Source organism: Pectinophora gossypiella, chromosome 6, assembly GCF_024362695.1.
Source record: "Pectinophora gossypiella chromosome 6, ilPecGoss1.1, whole genome shotgun sequence".
Taxonomy (NCBI): domain Eukaryota; kingdom Metazoa; phylum Arthropoda; class Insecta; order Lepidoptera; family Gelechiidae; genus Pectinophora; species Pectinophora gossypiella.
Genome location: NC_065409.1, coordinates 3,452,940 through 3,473,165, shown reverse-complemented (window position 1 = coordinate 3,473,165; position 20,226 = coordinate 3,452,940). Strand labels below are relative to the sequence as shown.

Sequence of the window (20,226 nt, the reverse complement as noted above, 5' to 3'; positions counted from 1 at the left end):
GGTTCTGTTTACTTTTAAATGAGCAATGTTGTCTGTTGTAGATAAAACTAAACGAGAGCAATCTCGTTGATGAAATCTTGATATGAACTCAAACGTGTTTATTTATTTAACAAAGAGTCATTTGAAGGTAATTAAGTTTGTATATTTTAATACTACGAATGTAGTAATGGATAAGGTGTCGCAAATACACAACAGAACTCGTATGTAAATGTTTATTCAAAAAAATCATATTTGAGATAGCAAATAATTATTCGGTAAATTATTTTTATACAATATTTTAAATGAATATCTTTTACATTTCTTTCGTTACTCGTATGAATATTAAATGACACATGACAAAGGAACTATTGGAGACTTGAGATGTTGTATGAATCTTAAAGATAATATGCATCAGCAATATGGCTAACATACTCTTTTTATATACAGGGTGCTTTGAAAACTGATACAGTTTCCTTGGAAGTAAATTCATTAAAAACCTTCCGTATTCAAAATGAATTTATGAAGTCCTTTACAGAATCTATTGATTTCATTTTCTCCTTCAAAGAAACTTTATCATTTCCCGTAGTTCCCTTTGTAAACCTTAAAACTACTTCACAATGACAATGCGTTAACATACACTTATTCATTCAATAATAATATTATTTGGTGAATTACTTCTTATAGAAATGGATACTCTTCAGTGGAATCGAATCGTCGAAAACTGATCAATTTTCGGTTCATTATTTCTGAACAGCAAATGTGGGTTTGACTTGAACACTGTTTGACGTCTTGTAACAATCGACCATTATCACCTTGTATACGAACTGACAATATACTTACCATCTAAATAGCATTCAAGTAACCCGTTAACAAATCAAAAATCACCATCTGAAATGCATACATACTTATACATAAATAAGACAATCGTTCTATTTACATTGCACAAACTAAACCCAAGTTATTTCTAACTTACAGACGAACAGACTATGGATAAAGTATCAGATATTTAGCACTACATAGGAAGCATTTCATGTTACACGATATACGAGTCTACAAGCCAAGTATATAGCAATGGAGTACAAAATCTTGTGAGTGTTGATTAAAATGATAATTAGAAGTAATATGAAAAAAAAATAGTTTTAAACAAAGCATACTCGTATTTATGGCAGGTAATAGCATTAACCATTTGTATCCCATTATTTACAGGAAATATACACACAGAGAAAATAACAATATCAATTTTCTAATTGAAAGTCATTTCTAAACAAAACTCCTTTAAGAAAATAACATGCTTACTCCAAATTAGCTTAAAAAGAATAACAAAAAAGTAACGCCCCACAGGATTTTGACCGCATTTTGTGATTTGTATAACTTACTTGATATATACGATAGGTGAAACGTTATACAGTATACACCCATTAACTTGTTTAAATGTCAATTGTCCAAAACGATTATGTAATTTTCATAAAAAAATATTGTACATATTCGATATTATTGAGTACAAATTACGTGATTTGCCGTTTAGATTGCACTGGGTAAAATTTTAATGCACCTTTTTATATTTTAGTGTGACGTTACGGGGGATTTTGATATTATAAATCGTATAAGTTACGCATTATTCTGCGCGTATAATAATTGATATCAGTTTAGATATTTCAATTGGCAGCAGATAGGTGCGGTAATATCAAACTTATCAGGTTAGTATAGAAACGCGCGAACTCATTCACAGCAAACGCGCGGGCGCTGCCATCGTAGCGAGAAGAGGGCCCGGCATCCTCCAAACAAGAATAAGCGAGGAAGTAGTGTCGTAAAAGATTAATTCATATTTTGTTATTTACTTATTTTGGCTATTTTAAATAAAGAAAGGTTAATATTTTTTTACGAAACATCTCTCCATTCTTCAGCGGTTTCGTAAATGCCATACTTGGCTAAAGACTGATATTATCGCGCCCACTTCCGCTTGCGCTTGGTACTGTGAATGGGGCCTTAGATTATACATATGAATCTACTAGAAGTTTCCAAAAATAACATATCGGGAAGCTACTGTTACTGGAAGGTACAATGTATACAGCTTGATCGAGATCATTTTATTGTATTGTTTGCTAGGTGACGCAATTAATTTTATTACCAACAGCGGCTAGGGATGCATGTTCCACATTTGTATTACAAAAAAAGTTAAAAGTTTCACACTAGGACTTGTAGCGAAACGGATAGCATTTTTAACTATGTTTATGTGACACTAATGTCTTGGCCATACGTAATTATGAGACGTAGGTACCGTAGATGCTTTTTGTGTGCACTGGCACTGCGAATTATACCAGCGACTTTTTTTTTCTATTGGATTATAATCAGCTACAACATGAGGAAACCCGCATTCCCGAGAAATGCATCTTTCGGAGGTATATTTCTGTGGTACCTAACGTGTATTGGGCTGGTTTTCCCTTCGCGGGTTGTAAGGTCAGACAGGCAGTCGCTTCTGTAAAAAACCGGGCCTGTGAAATCTTCAGGTTAGGTAAGCGGACCCTGTGAAAAACGGTATAATGCTTCCATAGACTAGTGGTTAGAGCGGTAGGCTCACGATCCGGAGATCCAGTTTCGATTACCGATGGAGACCGGTTGATTAAGAGGAGCCTTGTGCCTAACAGTGGGATTGTTATGTAGATTATAACACGATATCAGCGTATTTATTTGTGAATAAAGTCCCGAACATTCACGAAAAAATCCATGCATCACTAGTCGAGAAGACAGGCAAATCGTACTACAAGTATTGATTTTTTATTATTCTTTCGAGGAAGAATTTCTATTGATAACTAGGCGATCAGTCTGGTTTTCAATTGGCAGTGAACAATAGTAGATATTATCTAGCATAGTACGCGTGATGTAATAGTGAAGAAATTAATATCAAAACCGCAGATACAGGCGTCATATCGTTTACTGGAAGTGATTTGAGTAGCACGTAATTGGTCACGTGATTAAGACGTTTTTTCCTGGTTGCAATATTTTGTAAGATTGGCCGAATTTGTAAGGTTGGGAAAGGCTGAACGAAGAATTACTTTTAAAACCTTTTAGACCTCGAGTATTTATTTATACTATTTAAAATTCACTTTTTGAATTATTCATCACACGTTTTTATGGAGCAATAATCTTCGATGGCTGGCTAGGACACTCGCTCCCAAGTTTAGAGCTTATTAACCGACTTTTAAAAAGACAAGGTTCTTTGTTTGATCCGTATTTAAAATACAATAGAGTCTAGATCTTCTGAAGTACTTCATGCTAAACAATATCTACCGAATCAATAAAATTTAAGCCAAACGCTTTAAATGAGGTATTACATTATTGTTTTGGCGTTATATTTTTTTATTATTTATCATGCGCATGCCTAATCTATTGTAACTGTATTATGATATGTCTAACAATATTCGAGGTATCCTTGCGAATGTTGTCTTTTATGTTTTAACATTATTATTATTACTAATGGAGTTGTTTAAATTCATGCTAGACGTTTGGTTTTAACCAGGAGGAATGATAAAAATGAGTACAGTAGAAAAATATAATGACATCAACCAGTACTGGGGGGTTAAAATGGTCACATCGAAACAATTCATCTAAGAAAGCAATATTGCAAATTAAGCCTGCGCATATAAAAGTAAGTGCGCAATGCAAACAAATCTCAAATGTTATTGCTTTCTTAGATGAATTGCTTCGATGTGGCCATTTTAACTCTCCTGGCTGGAGTACGCATAGGACTGCGAAAAATGTACGAACGGGATTCCTTTGCCCAGCAGTGGGATCTTGTAGGCTAAATTAGATTAAATCAACCAGTAAGTTTCAAAGTCCCCCAAAAATCAGGTTTTACTACTGCGGGTTTTAAAAGTAATAAAGCAATATTGCTACCCGCAGAGATTTTATTTTCCCTAGGCAATCTTCGTATGTCCGAAAAATGCTATTTTCCATCTTCAACAATAATTATTCGATTTATCGTGTATCACAATTTGAATTTAGAATTAAATAATTCATTATTGTTTTTTTATTCCCGCGTGAACAAAATATTTTTTTCTAATTTTAATCATTAAAGTACTGAAATGCAGTGATTGCTGAGGGCCATTAGAAAAATGGAAGCAATATTATATATGTATGTAACTCATCTTTCCATTTCCCCCTGATTTCACAAACGTAAGAAAAAGTTTATGATATTATTTTTAAAGAATCACCTGTACATTTGTGACAAGCGCACTGAAAATGGCCGATCGCCTTCACACTGAAACTTACTGAGAACCGACTAACTATAATGACTTAATATCGTAGACTAACCGACATAACTATTGTATAACCATTGACTCGACATATAATAAAATGAATGTGAATATTCCTGAGAAACATCAACTATTCGCTGAAATAGGAAAATAATCTTTTTTCACTTCTCATCAAAAAAAACCGAAACACCTCGTAAGTTTATGTTTCATAAATATTATCGGAAAAATATAAATACGAGTTTTTGGGAATAAAAAATAAATGTTATTAAATTTTGCAACAGGTATTAAAAGGATATTAATTTTTGAATATTTAAAATTTGTATTTGGAACATAAACCAAATTCAAATTTTAAAATTTAGCAAAGTCGTGTTTTGTTTGACAAAAAATTCGGTAGCGTTTCGATTTTTTTGATGACAAGCATAATTATTAATATTTAATAAGGCATTCGTGCTAATATATTTCTAAAAATATTCTAGTCTGATAGTGTAAAAACAAATTCTATTGCAGTCTATTGCGTTTTTCCGTTGCAATTTCTTATGTTTCCATAATCATAGTTATCAAAGCGAATAGTCGACATAAACAAGAACCAGTTATTAAATTACATACAATAATTAACCTAGCTATGTGCAATAGTGTAGCAACAACTTAACACTAATGTATCATAAGGCATGGTCATTAATCAAATACTTCATACAAATCGACAATAGTTCGTGTATATTTTCACTAGGGCATTCCAACAAGCGCAAAATTCCATATCTCTTAGCTTTACCACGATCTAATAAACAAATATTACATGAAAGGTTTACAATTTCATAGTGGCCAGTAGTGATTATGACAAAAGAACACATTTAATTAGTTTTTCTTGCATTTCGTGCTGTATCACTGCAACCTATAAGATCTATTGTGATCGTCACCTTATGCTACAGTTCACCTCTGAACCCTGAGTGTAGTATTTGCTACGGGGTGCGAACTTTGAGCGCTTCTGGAGTCATTAGATATACTCCAAAGGTGACATAACGCTTGCTCATTATTTCATTCGTAGTGTGTATAAAACCACTGGCCTATTTTTTTCTAAAAAGTAGCATGGAGAATGCTACACCGACAATATCGTGGCTCTGAGTGTGTACTGTAACTAAAGGGAGAGAATTAAGACCTACTATACAATAATAACGTCTTAATTCTCTCCCTTAACTTAGTATTGTGAAATAGTATGAATACACACTCATTCACATTAATATCCACGTAAAAACTATCGGCCGGTAGCTTTGAATCCAATCAGCAACCCCAATTGTCATTTACAAGGCTCTGCTAATAGATATTGTAAACCTTTCCAAATAAATCCATAAGAGATTGCGACGTAATAAAAACAAATGAAATCGCGTAATGTAACGTAAATACGTTGTCTCCCACGACACCATGAGGTAGCCTGAAGTCATAAAAAACTTAAAAGCGAAAATTATTTTGATCCTAAAAAGTACGACGTTATAATACTGCTAAAACTATGATTCCCCGCGCGGTGACGGCGATACAGTATGTTTCGGGGGTTGGACAAAGCTATAATCCGCGACGTATAACTTGAACAACAAATTATCGGGCCTCAATTGAAGTGCGGTATGAGGTGGGACGCGAGGGGCAACGCGTAACCATGACAACGCAGAACCGCTACCTGTGCGGACGGCCGCCATTTTTTTTCAACTTATACGCCGCGGATTATAACAAGACCTATGCAAAGATAGCTAAGTTTGAATAGGGTCTACATTTTATACAGTTCAACGAGAAATAAGAATCGAGTCACAATAAATCCATTACTAAAACAGCTCATTTCTTCGAAAGTATACCATGTGGAGCCTATCCTGATATATTTGCCAATGAGAGCATTGATTCGCCTAAAGTAAGATTCGTTCTATAATGAAGTTACAAATAAAATATGCAAAAAGCGACAAGCGGCGGCGGCCGTACCATCTCCCCACATCTCCCTTCATATTATCCCTTCTTATTTTCTCTTATCATCTCCTCTCACACTCACGCATCTAACTATAACTAGAGTATACGGATGACGCCTAAAACTAAATGAACGAGCAACGCTAAAGTGAAAATTTTGATCCGTCTCCTTAATCTAATTAAAAATAACTATCTGTCTTTCTAATTGATCTACACATTTATACTATACCAGCGGAGTAGCCGCTTCGTTTCGCTAACACAGTAAAGGGACGTTTAGTACACGTATTCAAAAAAAAAATCTGGACCCGACTGAACCGGTGTAGGACCAACCATGGAAAGTCAAACCATCACCTACATAAATGGGGCTTAAAGGAGTCGCCACACTGTTAATGTGGTCACCCGGATCAAACCATATCTCACATAGTGAACGAGTACCCTCTGCACTGGTTCCCAGGTGGCATAGCCGAGCTGCATTGTGTGACGGATGCGGCAGAGACTTCGTTGGGGGAGCTTCAGCTGGATATATGATGCATGCAGGATATTTTATTTTTGTCTGCCATACGCAATAATAAGTACACGTATTCGGGTTTATGTCCAGTTTAGTAGGGTATATCTTCGAGCATCTGTGGCGAATCTCGTTACCGTTAACGCATTTTTAAAATTTGTCACCTCTGCCAACAATTTGGAAACATACTCGTGAGCTTATGTTAATTTTGATATTCAGGAAATATCTGCGGACTCAGTGTAAGTTAAAAAGTTAACGGCCTCCGTGGTCCAGTGGTTAAGCGTTGGGCTCACGATCCGGAGGCCTCGGGTTCGAATCCCGGTGGGGACATACCACAAAAATCACTTTGTGATCCCTAGTTTGGTTAGGACATTACAGGCTGATCACCTGATTGTCCGAAAGTAAGATGATCCGTGCCGAAGCACTTTCGAAGAAGGCACGTTAAGCCGTTGGTCCCGGGTACTTACTGATGTAAGTAAGTAGTCGTTACATGAGTCATGTCAGGGGCCTTTGGCGGCTCGATAATAACCCTGACACCAGGGTTGATGAGGTTGGTAATTCACTTCACAACCCACACGATAGAAGAAGTGTAAGTTGATACTATATTAAGTTGATATATAAGATATTAGCGTAGTTACAATTCCTATTCTAGCACCGCCAAATACGCTTTACGTTAAACATACTCATGAATTTACGTTTTCTCTACTAAACTTTTTAAAGGCCGCATGATGCAGTATGTTCTACAGCTGCAGTTTAAACCTATGTACTGTTTTAGGGTGCATGGGTTTTTTAATCTGAACAAACTTGTCGTCCCAGTATAGTCGTTAAATCCACTTTGACACACTTGAAATCTCATCCTTACGAGGTCCCTTTACTGTGCCCGTACAAACCTACGAACTTTGATAAAATAATGAACGCTTAAAACCAAGTTCGTCCTATCCGGCGCATATAATCGCTCTTTATCACAGCCAAATCGCCGCCGCCAACTTGACACCACTTTTGCCGTGTTTCAGGGTGATTACACCAGGTTAAATCGTTCAGTGATTTATTTGGAAATTTTTAATAAAGATTTAATGAAATTGTAAGTAAAATAATTGCAATGGTCGTTAAGGTCTTCGTTTCATATGAATCACCGAATAACATTTTGAATAATCACCCTTTTACACATAAAATATCTCAATTTTCTTCCAGTTTCTGGCCAGCATACAAGTACCATCGCATCAACAAGCTTATTTCGTTAGAGTCGTTAAAACCGACAGTTCTGTTGCAATTTGAAATAGTTTCTCTATATGTCGCAGCGTTCATTCTCGAATTTAGTACACTTTTTAGAGTACAATCTTTCAAGGAAATTTCGAGAATGTTTCGAGCTATACTTGCCGCCGCGGGTATCCAGTCTCTAGTATAATTACACTATCAGTCTTTAGACAACCTCGTCCCGTTCACATCGACACTCCAATGTCTCCCAACATTCAACAACTCAATCATATTATCAATCAAAATTATACATAACAATTTAACTACACGTATATATGCAATGCTCCTTTACAGTACCAACATTTGCAAGTAAATATAGCTAATTTAGCAAACCCTTACTAATATACAAGATATAAATAATGTTAAAATATATATTTTAATTCCCTTATATTACCGAAAGCTTTTGTTATTATGCTTTTAAAATAATATAACCTTTACAAGTCTCAACTTACACAATTCACCTAGTTTTCGAACCTAGTTACCATTATGCCTAAGTGAGAGTCGTGTAAACGGGACCAACCTTACTTCATAAACTTGTTTTAACAAGTTTATTAACTACCCTCAACCGCGGCGGACATTCGATGGGGTTGCCACCGTAAGTATACTTTTATTTTTAAATCCGTTTACAAAAAATATTCAAAATTATGATTTTTAATTTAATGAAAACATGTTTTCTTCAATATTACCATTACCATTATAAGATGAATCGTGCCATACAATTATAAACCATTAACTTCCCGTGTTGCAACACTGAATAAGAGCGTGATTATTTTTATAACGAAAGGACAACTTGTAAAAGTACCCTTAATCATTATTCTCACTGATAGCCGCGTCTGTCGGGCATAGAGAAAGCGGCTTTAAATGACTTATATTTAGCGCAGTGCCACTTCAATTTTACTGACTGCAAATTTCATATCTTAAAATTTTGGCAAACTTCATATTATATTATATACTTTTCCTCTATATATAGAGAACAACGTTTCAGTGAATACATTCTTAATACAAAAAATACTTTTATTTTTTAGCATTGTTTCGGCATATTATTGCGGGTTCTACTTTAGCTTTAGCTAATGGAATTTCGTAACAGAAAAAAAGTAAAATCAATTAAACATGAAAATAAACAAGAATATGTTTTATGTAAACGTTTTTGAAAAGAAAATTCAGCTAAAAGCATTTACATTATTGAGTTGAACAAATATATTCATAGATTAATTCTTCCTACCTCGATATGGATTAGTGGTAGGTATACTTACTTATGTTATGTTATATTAACTTGTAGAAGATAATTTTACATGATTGGGCGTAACACATCCCGGAAACCCCATACAAAAATCTCATTCCTACCGCGTGCAGCCTAACTCGTAAGTGCGAACGAGACAGACAGTCCACGGCGCTCTTCCTTACTCCTTAACGACTTATCGCCATTTAGCTATATTAATATATAAGCTATATTAATAAGGCTTTGAGGGCTGTGGTAAATCTAGTTCAGCGCCCGATACGAATTAGTGCGGGGAGCATTACCTTTCTACATGCAGTAATATTCTTTATTCTATGATTATACAGTCCATCATGTAATTCATAATGATTTATATATAGGATTTTACACGCCCATTCGAATATTTAAATCAAAAAGTAAAGCAATATAAGTCCAATTCCATTATATCATTAATATTTTAAATATAACTTGATTTAGTACATTTTATAATTCACTGGAACAAAGTATTCTATAAATAAACCTAAGAAAATTTGCATCAAATATGTGGCACTGCGCTGCATGTACGAATCAGATAACTAACTGGTCGGCTCAATATACCAACCAACTGGCTTAATATACCAACCAACCAACTAACTGGTTGACATAATATACCAACCAAACCAATTAACCGGTAGGCTAAATATACCAACCAATCAACTAGCTGGTTACAAACATCAACCAGCTAAATAACCAGCTGGCGAAATATACCAACCAACCAACTAGCTGACCAGATATACCGACTAACTAGTTAGTTCACAAGGTCTGCGGGGTGCTCTTAGACGGCTGCTTCAGCCGGTGCACGCGTCGTTGTCAGTTGTTCTTGTCTATGTTGTGGATTGCCCAATTGAATGTTGTGGTCCACGAATTCTTCATAGCCTCTATGAACTTGAGTCTGAAGTGCTCCATCGCTTTGTCTTCGGTTAGGTCCATTACCTGCGGGGATCATTATGGTAGTTTTATTTCTGTATGGTGTCGTTCAATAATAACCCTGACACCAGGGTTACTGACGTTGGTTATCCACCTGATAACCACAAGCTTCTGTGGTAACGTTTTCTCTGATGGAGTACAGAAAAAGGTGGGTTGAATGATTCCGATCCTAGGGTTGTCACTTACAACCTATATGAAATAGCAACCTCACGCCTAGATCGCTGCACCGAACCGACAAGAAACAACAAGAAAGAAGAAACATTTATTGTGAAGCTGTGTAGGCTGTGGTGTGTGTGGTTGTGGCTGTGTGTGTGTGTTGGTACCGTTAATCGAAACCCAGGAAAATCAATTGGGTAGTTTCCTAGGTCAAAGATTTGTTTATTTACAAATTATGTGGTTCTGAATACTAAATAAAACAGATCTAAAGGTGACAAAAACCGTTTTATCTATTTTACTTATTTTGAATTCTAATAAAGAATAATGTAATAATGTGCGACATTTGTGTCACGTTTTTCTATGACGTCATAGGTTGCTTTTTCATACAAATTCTATAGTAATTTCGTGTTTAGTAAAAAGTGACTGATTTGATTAGTTGGAAACTATCCTATCCTATGCATGTTATATAGAGTGCTTGCGGTGGGGCGTACATAGTGCGCAATATAACGCAATCCCAAGTAAAGGAACTCTGGAGCGGAAACTGAGTATAAATATAACTGTCGGGTTCTTATTATAAGATTAATGATTACCTAAGTAATAAAAATGTCTGGTATTGAGTGTGTTTCTCTAGTTATTAAATAACTTGTAATGTACCCTCGTTGATTTAAAAGATGTGTTGCTGTTTCAGTTTCTTGTCATTTCTTCTGCTCAGCCATAACACCTTGCGAAATGACGTAAGTTCAAAAATGTTACATTGACCTTCAACAAGTTTATCCATGATAATTACGTTGAATAAATGATTTTGATTTAGATTTTTTTTCTTAACTGTTGACTTAGTACAAATATAAGCGCTGATTCGAACTCCGGTACCGGACTTGCACCAATGAGTTATTAATTTATCATAAGTGCAGTTTTCACTAACGCACTTGCGTCGACCATTATAGACGGCGATACGGTTCACCGTCTATCACGTTGGCCTAACAGAAAGCTTAGTGAGGTGTGGGTACTCAGGTTATCTTGCGATGGATGTCCCTCTGTAACCCCCAACTACCCAACCCAACTGGTATATAATCGTAAACGTAATATAAAAAAAATGAATGGCTGTTTGTTAGTCTCGTTAAAACTCGAGGCTGAACCGATTTGGCAAATTTTAGTCTTGAAATATTCGTGGAAGTCCAGGGAAGGTTTAAACGGTGAGAAAATATGGAGAAGGGTGATAAGAAGTTCACCAGGTCATCTACTATATAACTAGGTTGCGTGTATCGACATGACCGCGGTACTCACGAGGGTCTCGCGCAGGTACTGCAGGTCCTCCTCCGACCGCAGCTCCTGCAGGCCCGTGGAGATCATCATCGAGAACAGCGACAGGATCAGATGCCCATGCTGCCGGAGGATCCTGAACGCCTGGGGGAATAACCATTGTGTCAGAGAATCTACACTGACTGACTCACTCATCACGAAATCTCAGGAACCACAAGTGCTAGGAGTCTCAAATTTTGCATGGGGGTTCCTTTTGGGACGTAGGTGCTAAGTCGGGATTTTGCGAAATTCAACCAAAAAGGGGTGAAAAAGGGGGTTGAAATTTTGTATGAAACTGCGTCATTTTTAAAGTTAAATAACATCTGATTGTTCATATAGGTAGTCACGATGCGGTCGTTAGCTATGTGCCCACATAACCACGATTCAAACGCATCCCAAACGCGATACTGTCGCGACGCAAACGCGATTCAGTAACGCAGCTCTCCACCCACGCGCCGCCCTCCATCCATTCTTCTTCCGATGTCGTCCGAAACGGTAGCGCGATAGTATCCCTTCTGTAGCGCGTTGCAAACGTGACTGCATCACTACAAAAAGTCTCCGTGGGCGAATGCTCTTAGGTCAACAAGCTAAAAGAAAATCAACTCACATTCTCGCAATGCTCGCGGAACCTCTTGAAGTCGACGGGCTCGTTAGCGCCGGTGCCGCGCTGGCCGTTGTTGATGACGTGAATAAAGTCGTGCGTCAACACGAACGGGACGCGCTCGCGCTTAAACCCGTACTTGTGTTTAAACTTGCCAAGGAAGTGGCCGAAGTCTATGTGGAACAGCTGTGGAGAAATAGTCATTGTTGTAGGTCTATCTTCTTTTTTTTATAGTATTGTTATTAATAAGTGGGACGACTTGGTCCGTGGTCCAGTGGTTGAGCGTTGGGCACACAACCCTGAGGTCCCGGGTTCGAATCCCTGTGGGGACATATCACAAAAATCACTTTGTGATCCCTAGTTTGGTTAGGACATTACAGGCTGATCACCTGATTATCCGAAAGTAAGATAATCCGTGCTTCGGAAGGTACGTTAAGCTGTTGGTCCCGGTTGCTACTTACTGATGTAAGTAAGTAGTCGTTACATGAACTCTGATTTTGATGGAGTTGGTAATTCAAAAGCATTATCCATGCTACTTTTTTAGGGAAAAATAGATAAAGTCAATAAAGTCAATGTACAAAGGTTCAATTCTTAAATTGACCCGACTGTGAATATAAGCAGAGACTCTTAGTTCTGTGGTCAAAATGTCTAGTCATTGAGAAAGAGAACACGTCATAGAGAATGCTATAATTTATCTCTGTCATAGTGACTAGAGACGGTTCTTTTATAAATAAACTTGTTGCCTCTGCCCGCTCTATTTTGGACAATTGTTTTTTTTTTATTTATTTGGCTTTCAAAACAGGTTGGGACTACATCAATAAAATAGGTACAAAATAATTGTTTTGAACTAGATCCCAGCCCAAGACATGTGTGCTCAGCGTAGCCAAATGTTACGAAGCTTGTACGGAATGTTTGTTGCGGCATCTAGTTTTACAAAATACATAAAACCTAAATGTAGGTTTGATGTATACCTATGTATAGTTATTGTAGACCTGTAGTTCACTGGCTTGCTTTTCAAAAGGGCAGCGCTGGTTCGAAACCCGCTACCGGACTTGCACCAATGAGTTCATTTATTACACAGTTTTCACTGTCACAGTTGCCTCGACCATTATAGACGGCGATACTGACCACCGATCTCGTTGGTCTAACAGAAAGCTTGGTGGCGCGTGAGTACTTAGTTCATCTTGCGATAGATGTACTGACTACCCTATTGAGATATAGTCGTGAGCTTATGTATACAATACCGTCTTCACCATAAGGGCACACGGGGCCCGTGCCCAGGACCCCCATTCACGGGGCACCCCGAAGGATCCACAATTTCTCTCACACATTTATTCTCAAAACATTTTTGTCGGGCACATTACACTTTTTTCACACATCAGGATTCTTATCAGAAGGTCAGATTTACAAGGCATATCATATACTACGCCATTATATTATCGATCACTGCGACTTTTCCCAAAAACAAAAAGCCTATGCTGTATTTGATTATCTATAAATGGGTTCATAGGTATTTAGTAAAAAAATTAAGTGTTTTTCTTTTTTTACTTTCCAATTCGCTTTCTTTATTTTCAAAAAGTGCCCCAAATTCTTGTGTGCCCAAGGGCCCCAGCCTAGTTTAAGACGGCGCTGTATGGTATACCTGTCCACTCCTCTTGACCATGATGTTGTCGGGGTGCCGGTCGGCGATGCCGAGCACGTAGGTAGCGACGCAGTAGCCGGCGCAGCTCATAGTGAACTCGTCCACGGCTTTCTTCTGCGCCTCATTCGTGTGGTTGTGCTTCTTTAGCCATTCTGGAATAAGTACCATAATAATAGTGCTATAGTTAGTCCTACTACATAGTTTTTTAGCACCTTGAATTAATAGTACACTATGATTCAAATTCAAAAATATCTTTATTCAGTAGGTAACATAGTTACACTTTGAATCGTCAATTTTTACATAACGAAAGTCTCATCCGCCTAAAACTACTGTAGCTTCTAACAACCTGTATAGCCGGGGAAAAGAAGCTGCAAGAAAAACCTCGGCACAGGGCCCTAGACGTTCTTTAAAAAAATAAATAAACATAAAATATTGATATACAATTGAGTAATTTAGCTGTGTGCTGTGTGTGTTATAGTTATAAGTTATAATAGTTATAAGTGAGCTATATTATGCCGAGTCTAGATTTCGGCGTAACGCAGCCGAGAGTGTATTAACCAATTTTCACGCGTTTCATACGATATTTTTCAACACATTTGTATCATAAATTATTATCACGTGCTCAGCGGTGTAGGAATACAACGTGAAGAAACTTACATACCCGAGAAATAAGTTTCGGAGGAATGTGTCCTAACCTGTATTAGGTTCGGGTTGGAAGGTTAGACAAGCAGTCAGTAATAAACCGGTTATGTCAAATCTTCGGGTGAGGAAAGCGGACCCTGTGAAAAATGGGATAACGCTAGGGTGATGATGAAGTATCACAGGTACTCACGAAACAAGTTAGTCTTGGAGATGGGCGAGGCAGCGTTGAAGAGGGCACTCTGCTTCTGTATGTTGGCCACCGTCTCCGCGTCGTCCACCACCTCGATCATGCCGACACCATACTCCATTGAAATGCAGTTGTACGGGTTCAATCTACAAGTTAACACGGAAGTTTAATAAAATTTCGAAGTAACACTCACATGACAACAAGACAGATGGAGTACACATATTTCCTTGCCTTATGGTTGTCTGGAACTTTCGGACAATCTGGTGATCAGCCAGTAATGTCCTAACCAAACTAGGGACCACAAAGTCATTTTTGTGATATGTCCCCACCGGGAATCGACCCCGGGACCTCCGGATCGTGAGGCCAACGCTCAACCACTGGACCACGGAGGCCATCTATATTGTTTTTGGGGAACGTAGCTTGGATAGTCCCAAATTGAAATGATATAGGTCCCGGCAAACTTCTTGAGTATCGACCTTGACTGCGCACAACCGAATTTTAGATCTCTTTGGTGGTGCGGTACGGGGCGCGGGGGCGGGTGAGTCCCGCATCGACCGGCTATTGGTAGATCAGTCGATACTTACCCCGCGCGCTCTGTCTTCGTCCCTTTGACTCCCGAATACACTTGCGTGCAGTGAAACTGTCACGTTTTTGTTATTGCTCTTTTATTAGATTTTTTTGTTATTGCTCATTTTTTTTAAGTTTAAGAATTAGTTACTAGCACGAGGTCTATGTCTACAGATCCAAAACCTAGCACTAGCTCTGGTATTGCTGGTTTCAATCTCATGGAAGGAATATCATACTTACCTGACGATTAGTTTTTTATTAAGTATAATAATATAATATAAGTTTTAATAAACTATAATAATATAGATAAGTTTAGTTTTATTTACATAATTAAATAATATACTTAATAATTGTTTTTTTTTAATGAAGTTAAGAAAATAATCAAAAGTTCATTTTTCGCGAACTTTCCCCCACTACGACACTCGATGCTTAAGAAGTTTGCCGGGAGTTATACCTGAAGTCATATCCAGCGTTCTTCCACAGCCGGTCCATGATCCGCAACATCTGCAGCGTGAACATATCCTGGCGTAAATCGTCGCCTATCTTCAGTATGATCCGGATGTCGGTCCCAGTTGGGTCCACATTCTCAAACTCTAGCATGAGAGGTCGCTTCTTGCTGTCCATCACGCGGCATTTGTCAGTCCTGTAAAGTTAAAGCATTTATTGTTTCTGTACAAGTATGTAAGTTCCAATATGCGGGCGGGAAGTGACGAATTTTTATTTAGTTAGCTTACCCACCGAACGGATTTGTTACGGTATAAAGTTGCGATAAAATTAACATACGAAAAAGAGAAGTACGATAAAAGAGTAAAGACATAAATATAAATAAATAGCCTACACGCGTCCCACTGCTGGGCGAAGGCCTGCCCTCAATCTACCAGAGGAGGTAAGGACCATACTCCACCACGCTGCTCCACTGCAAGTTGGTGGAGTTGTTTTTTGCACGAAATCGTCTTACTTTTTCAGACAATCAGACGATTCAGCCTGCAGTGTTGTGGCCAAACAAAGGGCATTCTCACAAAGTGATTTCGACAATGTCCTCAATGGGAATCGCACCTGGACCTCCAGATCCTGAGCCCAACGCTCTAACCACAAGCCCATGGAGGCTGTTAAAAGAGAATAAAGAAAGTAAAGTAAAAGTTTTTTTATGGAACAGAAAGCCTAGTATATCCCCAACCCCTATCCTATACGAGTACATGGGAAGAAATCGACCTTTCCTCTTCGTACTTCCGGGCATGACGCCACGTCGGCGTCCGATAGTTATTATAAAATGGGCGACATACTTGATCCTCTTGCAGACGAAGCTGGGCGTGAGGGGAGACACGAAGTCGCAGAGCGTCTCGATGCAGTGCTGCTCGTTGAGGTGCTGCACCAGTGCGGCGCGCGCCTTCGAGATCTCCTTCTTCTTACTCACGCAGTGGCTCACCCCTGGCGACGGATACACATTGGTACAAAAATAGAATGGAAATGTAGGAAACTGTAGCGGACCCAACTAGTTGACCACCTAGTTCCGCTCACATGCAACAGATGGTGCCACATTCAATAGTGCAGTCTTCAAGCGGTCGTGAAACGCGGTATCGAAGTTTACACGGCAAGACGCATATATACAACTTCCAACACAACACTGTTGGATCGTCGATCCCTAGTCACACTACCAACTTGTGGCTAGCGGGGTACTATGCTCAGTTCGGTACCCCGAAAACATCCTTTAGCGGCAGCACACCCTCGCCGCTAAAAAACAATATTAGGCAGCCAAATTAATGAAATTGGATAAAAAGTGATGTATGTGTGGCAGAAAAAGGCGTAAAATTGTATTCAGTATTTTTTTTTATGAACGTATGTACCGAGATTTTTATTGCACTTTTTGCACTTACTTTTATTTACTACTTTCCTCGCTATACAAGTTGTGAGAAGCTGCAGTAGTTTGAGACGTTCGACAAAAAATAAATTTATGTAAAAGTTGATTCTAAGTGTAACTATGTTAACTAATGAATAATGATACTTTCGAGTTTGAGTTTCAATGTCAAGAGTCATTATCTTACTGTCGGACAATCAGGTGATCAGCCTGTAATGTCCTAACCAAACTAGGGATCACAAAGTGATTTTTGTGATATGTCCCCACCGGGATTCGAACCCGGGGCCTCCGGATCGTGAGACCAACGCTCAAACACTGGCCCACAGAGGCCGGCCACAATGTCCGGAGTGTGGCTTAGTCTTATACTTACACTTAAGTTTGTCGAGGCAGGATATCTGTCTCATGAGGCTGTGTATGTGGTCCTGGCAGCCCCAGCAGTATGCCTCCAGCATCAGACCGAACCGCACCGATACTGACGGCACTGACGGAACGTGCATCTCGGATCTGCAACGTAATTAACAAAAGTCAATCATCAACAACCACAACGTAGTGAACTTAAGTCATATCAGGGGCATTTGGCAGCTCAACAGTAACCCTGACACCAGGGTTGATGCTTTAAAGAAGAACAAAGACGTGGGGTGCATATTGATCATTATTGATATCTGCTCGAACTTCCACTAAAACGGCGAGGAGCGGAAACCAATCACAGCATGCGAAAGCGGGAGAAAAGACGCTCTTTCACTATCTCCCTCGCGGTGATTGGTCGATTCATTCATTGGTGGTGTCCTTTATAAAAGGGCCTCACTCAGCTTAAGCCGCGGCGCGAGCCACAATCCTGGTATTCTGTAGACCCTGCACAAATTGATTTGTGCTCAGCAGTCGAACTTATACAGGCTGTTAGTCACATCATAATGAAAATATTAACTCAGAATTATAGTCTGAACCGTCCCCCTTAGTAATCGGTACGATGTCGCTTACATCCTGTATAGGCTGTTTATATTAGTTTATGTTTATCACTAGTCCGGGAAGATTAGTAGCTGAACGCGTTCAATGTGTTGTTTTCTTTTTAATTGTTACTTTGTGTGAGTTTTTAAGTCTGATGTTTTTGTATTATTATTGAGTGTGGCGTCCTTTTAAATATGCATTTTCTTTCTATTTTGTTCGTTGCTAGTCAATAGAATCAATGCAAATATAAATGTGAATGTACCGGAGATGCCAGAAGAGAAAGTGTCCGATGGTCATGTTGTTGAAGGCGCGCTGCAACAGGAACTTGGAGAGGTCACACATCAGGTATGACTCGTGCTTCAGCGCTTGAACTAGTTGCAGCAGGTAGAGGAGTAGGTCTTCATCGCTGGAACAAAGAAGTAATAGTGTAAAGACAATAACAATAGCAGTGTAGTTACACTGCTGGGAACACGGGTTTTGAACATTGGATTTCTATATGTGATTGAATAAAAGAAATGACATGTCAACATAGAAACTGAGCTACTCTGATGATCTTAGCGAGGCACTTGACCGCGAAGGTCCCGGCGGCGCAGTCAGCGTATGCTACACCAGAATAATTTAAAAATAAATCAAATATTGACTATCATGCAAAGAGATCCCTCCTTATCATAGGAAAGCTAAAAACCGATCGGCTACTTATAAAAAAAAAAACTTTTGTATGCCGTATCTTACGAAAAGTAATAATAAAATTGCAGTCTATCACATAAAATATACATTGTCGGTAAAGTGGCTATGGAATTTGAGAAGTAGTAGAGCTGTCGTAGTTATCTGTTTGCAGGAGTAGTAGTAAAAGAGTGGTGTTGAACCGGCGACAGCGGTTCTCATACAGAATGTGCGTTAGGGGCTTTCCAATCTCTTTCTTCTATTCCTTGGGGTATATTAACCTGATCTTAGCGAGGCATTTGACGGCGAAACTCCGGACAGTGCCGTCGGCATAGGCGTAGTCCAGCAGCTCGAGCGCAGACTCTACCCGCAGCAGCTCCCAGTTGGCCAGCAAGCGGGCCACGATTGACACCTCCGCGCGCTCGCCCCATTCCACACACGATAACAGCTTCGGTAGTAGTTCTGGGGCTCGGGTGCGGATGAAATCCCTGTAATTATAATGTTAGATGTCGATGTGTACAGTGTAGTCATAGATTTACTACTACCGTAGATTGAACATCAGCGCTCAAAAAGTGGGACGCAAAGTTACTGTTAATATAGCGACGTTGACAGTACTTTACTTCAGTGCGCGATTACGCGCCGAACTGGCAACACGGGGAAGTGCGTTGTAAAAACTTGCAAAAATAGAAATAAATAGCGAAAAAAGAAGAATGGAACATCATATTTCTAATAAGTTACATTGTGCATGTTATCATAGTATAAACATTTTAATTTTCGCAGTAAAACCCACCAAAATTATTATTTTAGTTTAAAATACACTAAAACAAGTACTCCCGGTCAATGTGAGTCGAGGTATAACCCGATGGCGTTACGAAGCACCACGCGCTAATATACGTAATAAGACGATGCGTACTTTCTTAATTTGGCGCGATTTTATTCAATGTATATACCGGTGTGTACGAATGTTTAGCTAAACAAGCGCCTTTTGTATCAAGCGCTGTATCTACGGTAGTGGTAATCAATGAGTGTAGTACTAAATTTGTAGATCTCGTATAACAAATAGACCACCAATCTCTTAAAAAAAGTGTCCGCCGTGCATCTTGTCACAAGTGACGGGATGTGACGACACTGTACAGTCATGAGCAATATCATGTACCTACTTTAGGACTCTGTCGCACTATCATTTTTGACATTTAATGAGACCTACGGTTTAATTTGTAAAAAAAGTTAATGTGACATGGTTTCAAAGTGTATACAGGGTGTAACGGAAGGGGGGTATCAAGCCGAAAGGGGACAAAACTATACCTTATGTAGATCTTATCTGCAAAATTTCAATTAAAAAAAAACACTTTTGATATTTTTTTCAATTTCAGTTAAAAAAATATTTTAATATTTCCAGCATGTAAAAAACACGGCACAGCACTATTGAGGTCACTGTTCTTAATCCACTCAAATATTGGCACTACACAAATCTCCTAGCGCGTCCTGGTCGCCTGGTACTCGCGGCGCTCGCACGGCCGCGATAGGTACGAAATTCGAGCGGGCGGCGGCTTTG

General features: G+C 38.7%; 1 protein-coding gene across 1 annotated transcript in view; it reads right to left on the bottom strand.

Moving 5' to 3' along the window:
* Positions 1 to 198: 198 nt before the first annotated feature.
* Positions 199 to 20,226, bottom strand: part of LOC126367300 (phosphatidylinositol 4,5-bisphosphate 3-kinase catalytic subunit delta isoform) — a 47,238-nt gene continuing 27,210 nt past the window's right edge. The window contains exons 10-19 of the mRNA XM_050010753.1: positions 18,953 to 19,159; positions 18,271 to 18,414; positions 17,434 to 17,567; positions 16,492 to 16,636; positions 15,663 to 15,851; positions 14,645 to 14,787; positions 13,813 to 13,964; positions 12,177 to 12,356; positions 11,555 to 11,674; positions 199 to 10,120 (exon numbers count right to left, since the gene is read on the bottom strand). Coding sequence (XP_049866710.1) covers positions 9,998 to 10,120; positions 11,555 to 11,674; positions 12,177 to 12,356; positions 13,813 to 13,964; positions 14,645 to 14,787; positions 15,663 to 15,851; positions 16,492 to 16,636; positions 17,434 to 17,567; positions 18,271 to 18,414; positions 18,953 to 19,159 — 1,537 coding nt within the window. The 3' untranslated portion in view covers positions 199 to 9,997. The remainder of the gene's footprint in view (positions 10,121 to 11,554; positions 11,675 to 12,176; positions 12,357 to 13,812; positions 13,965 to 14,644; positions 14,788 to 15,662; positions 15,852 to 16,491; positions 16,637 to 17,433; positions 17,568 to 18,270; positions 18,415 to 18,952; positions 19,160 to 20,226) is intronic.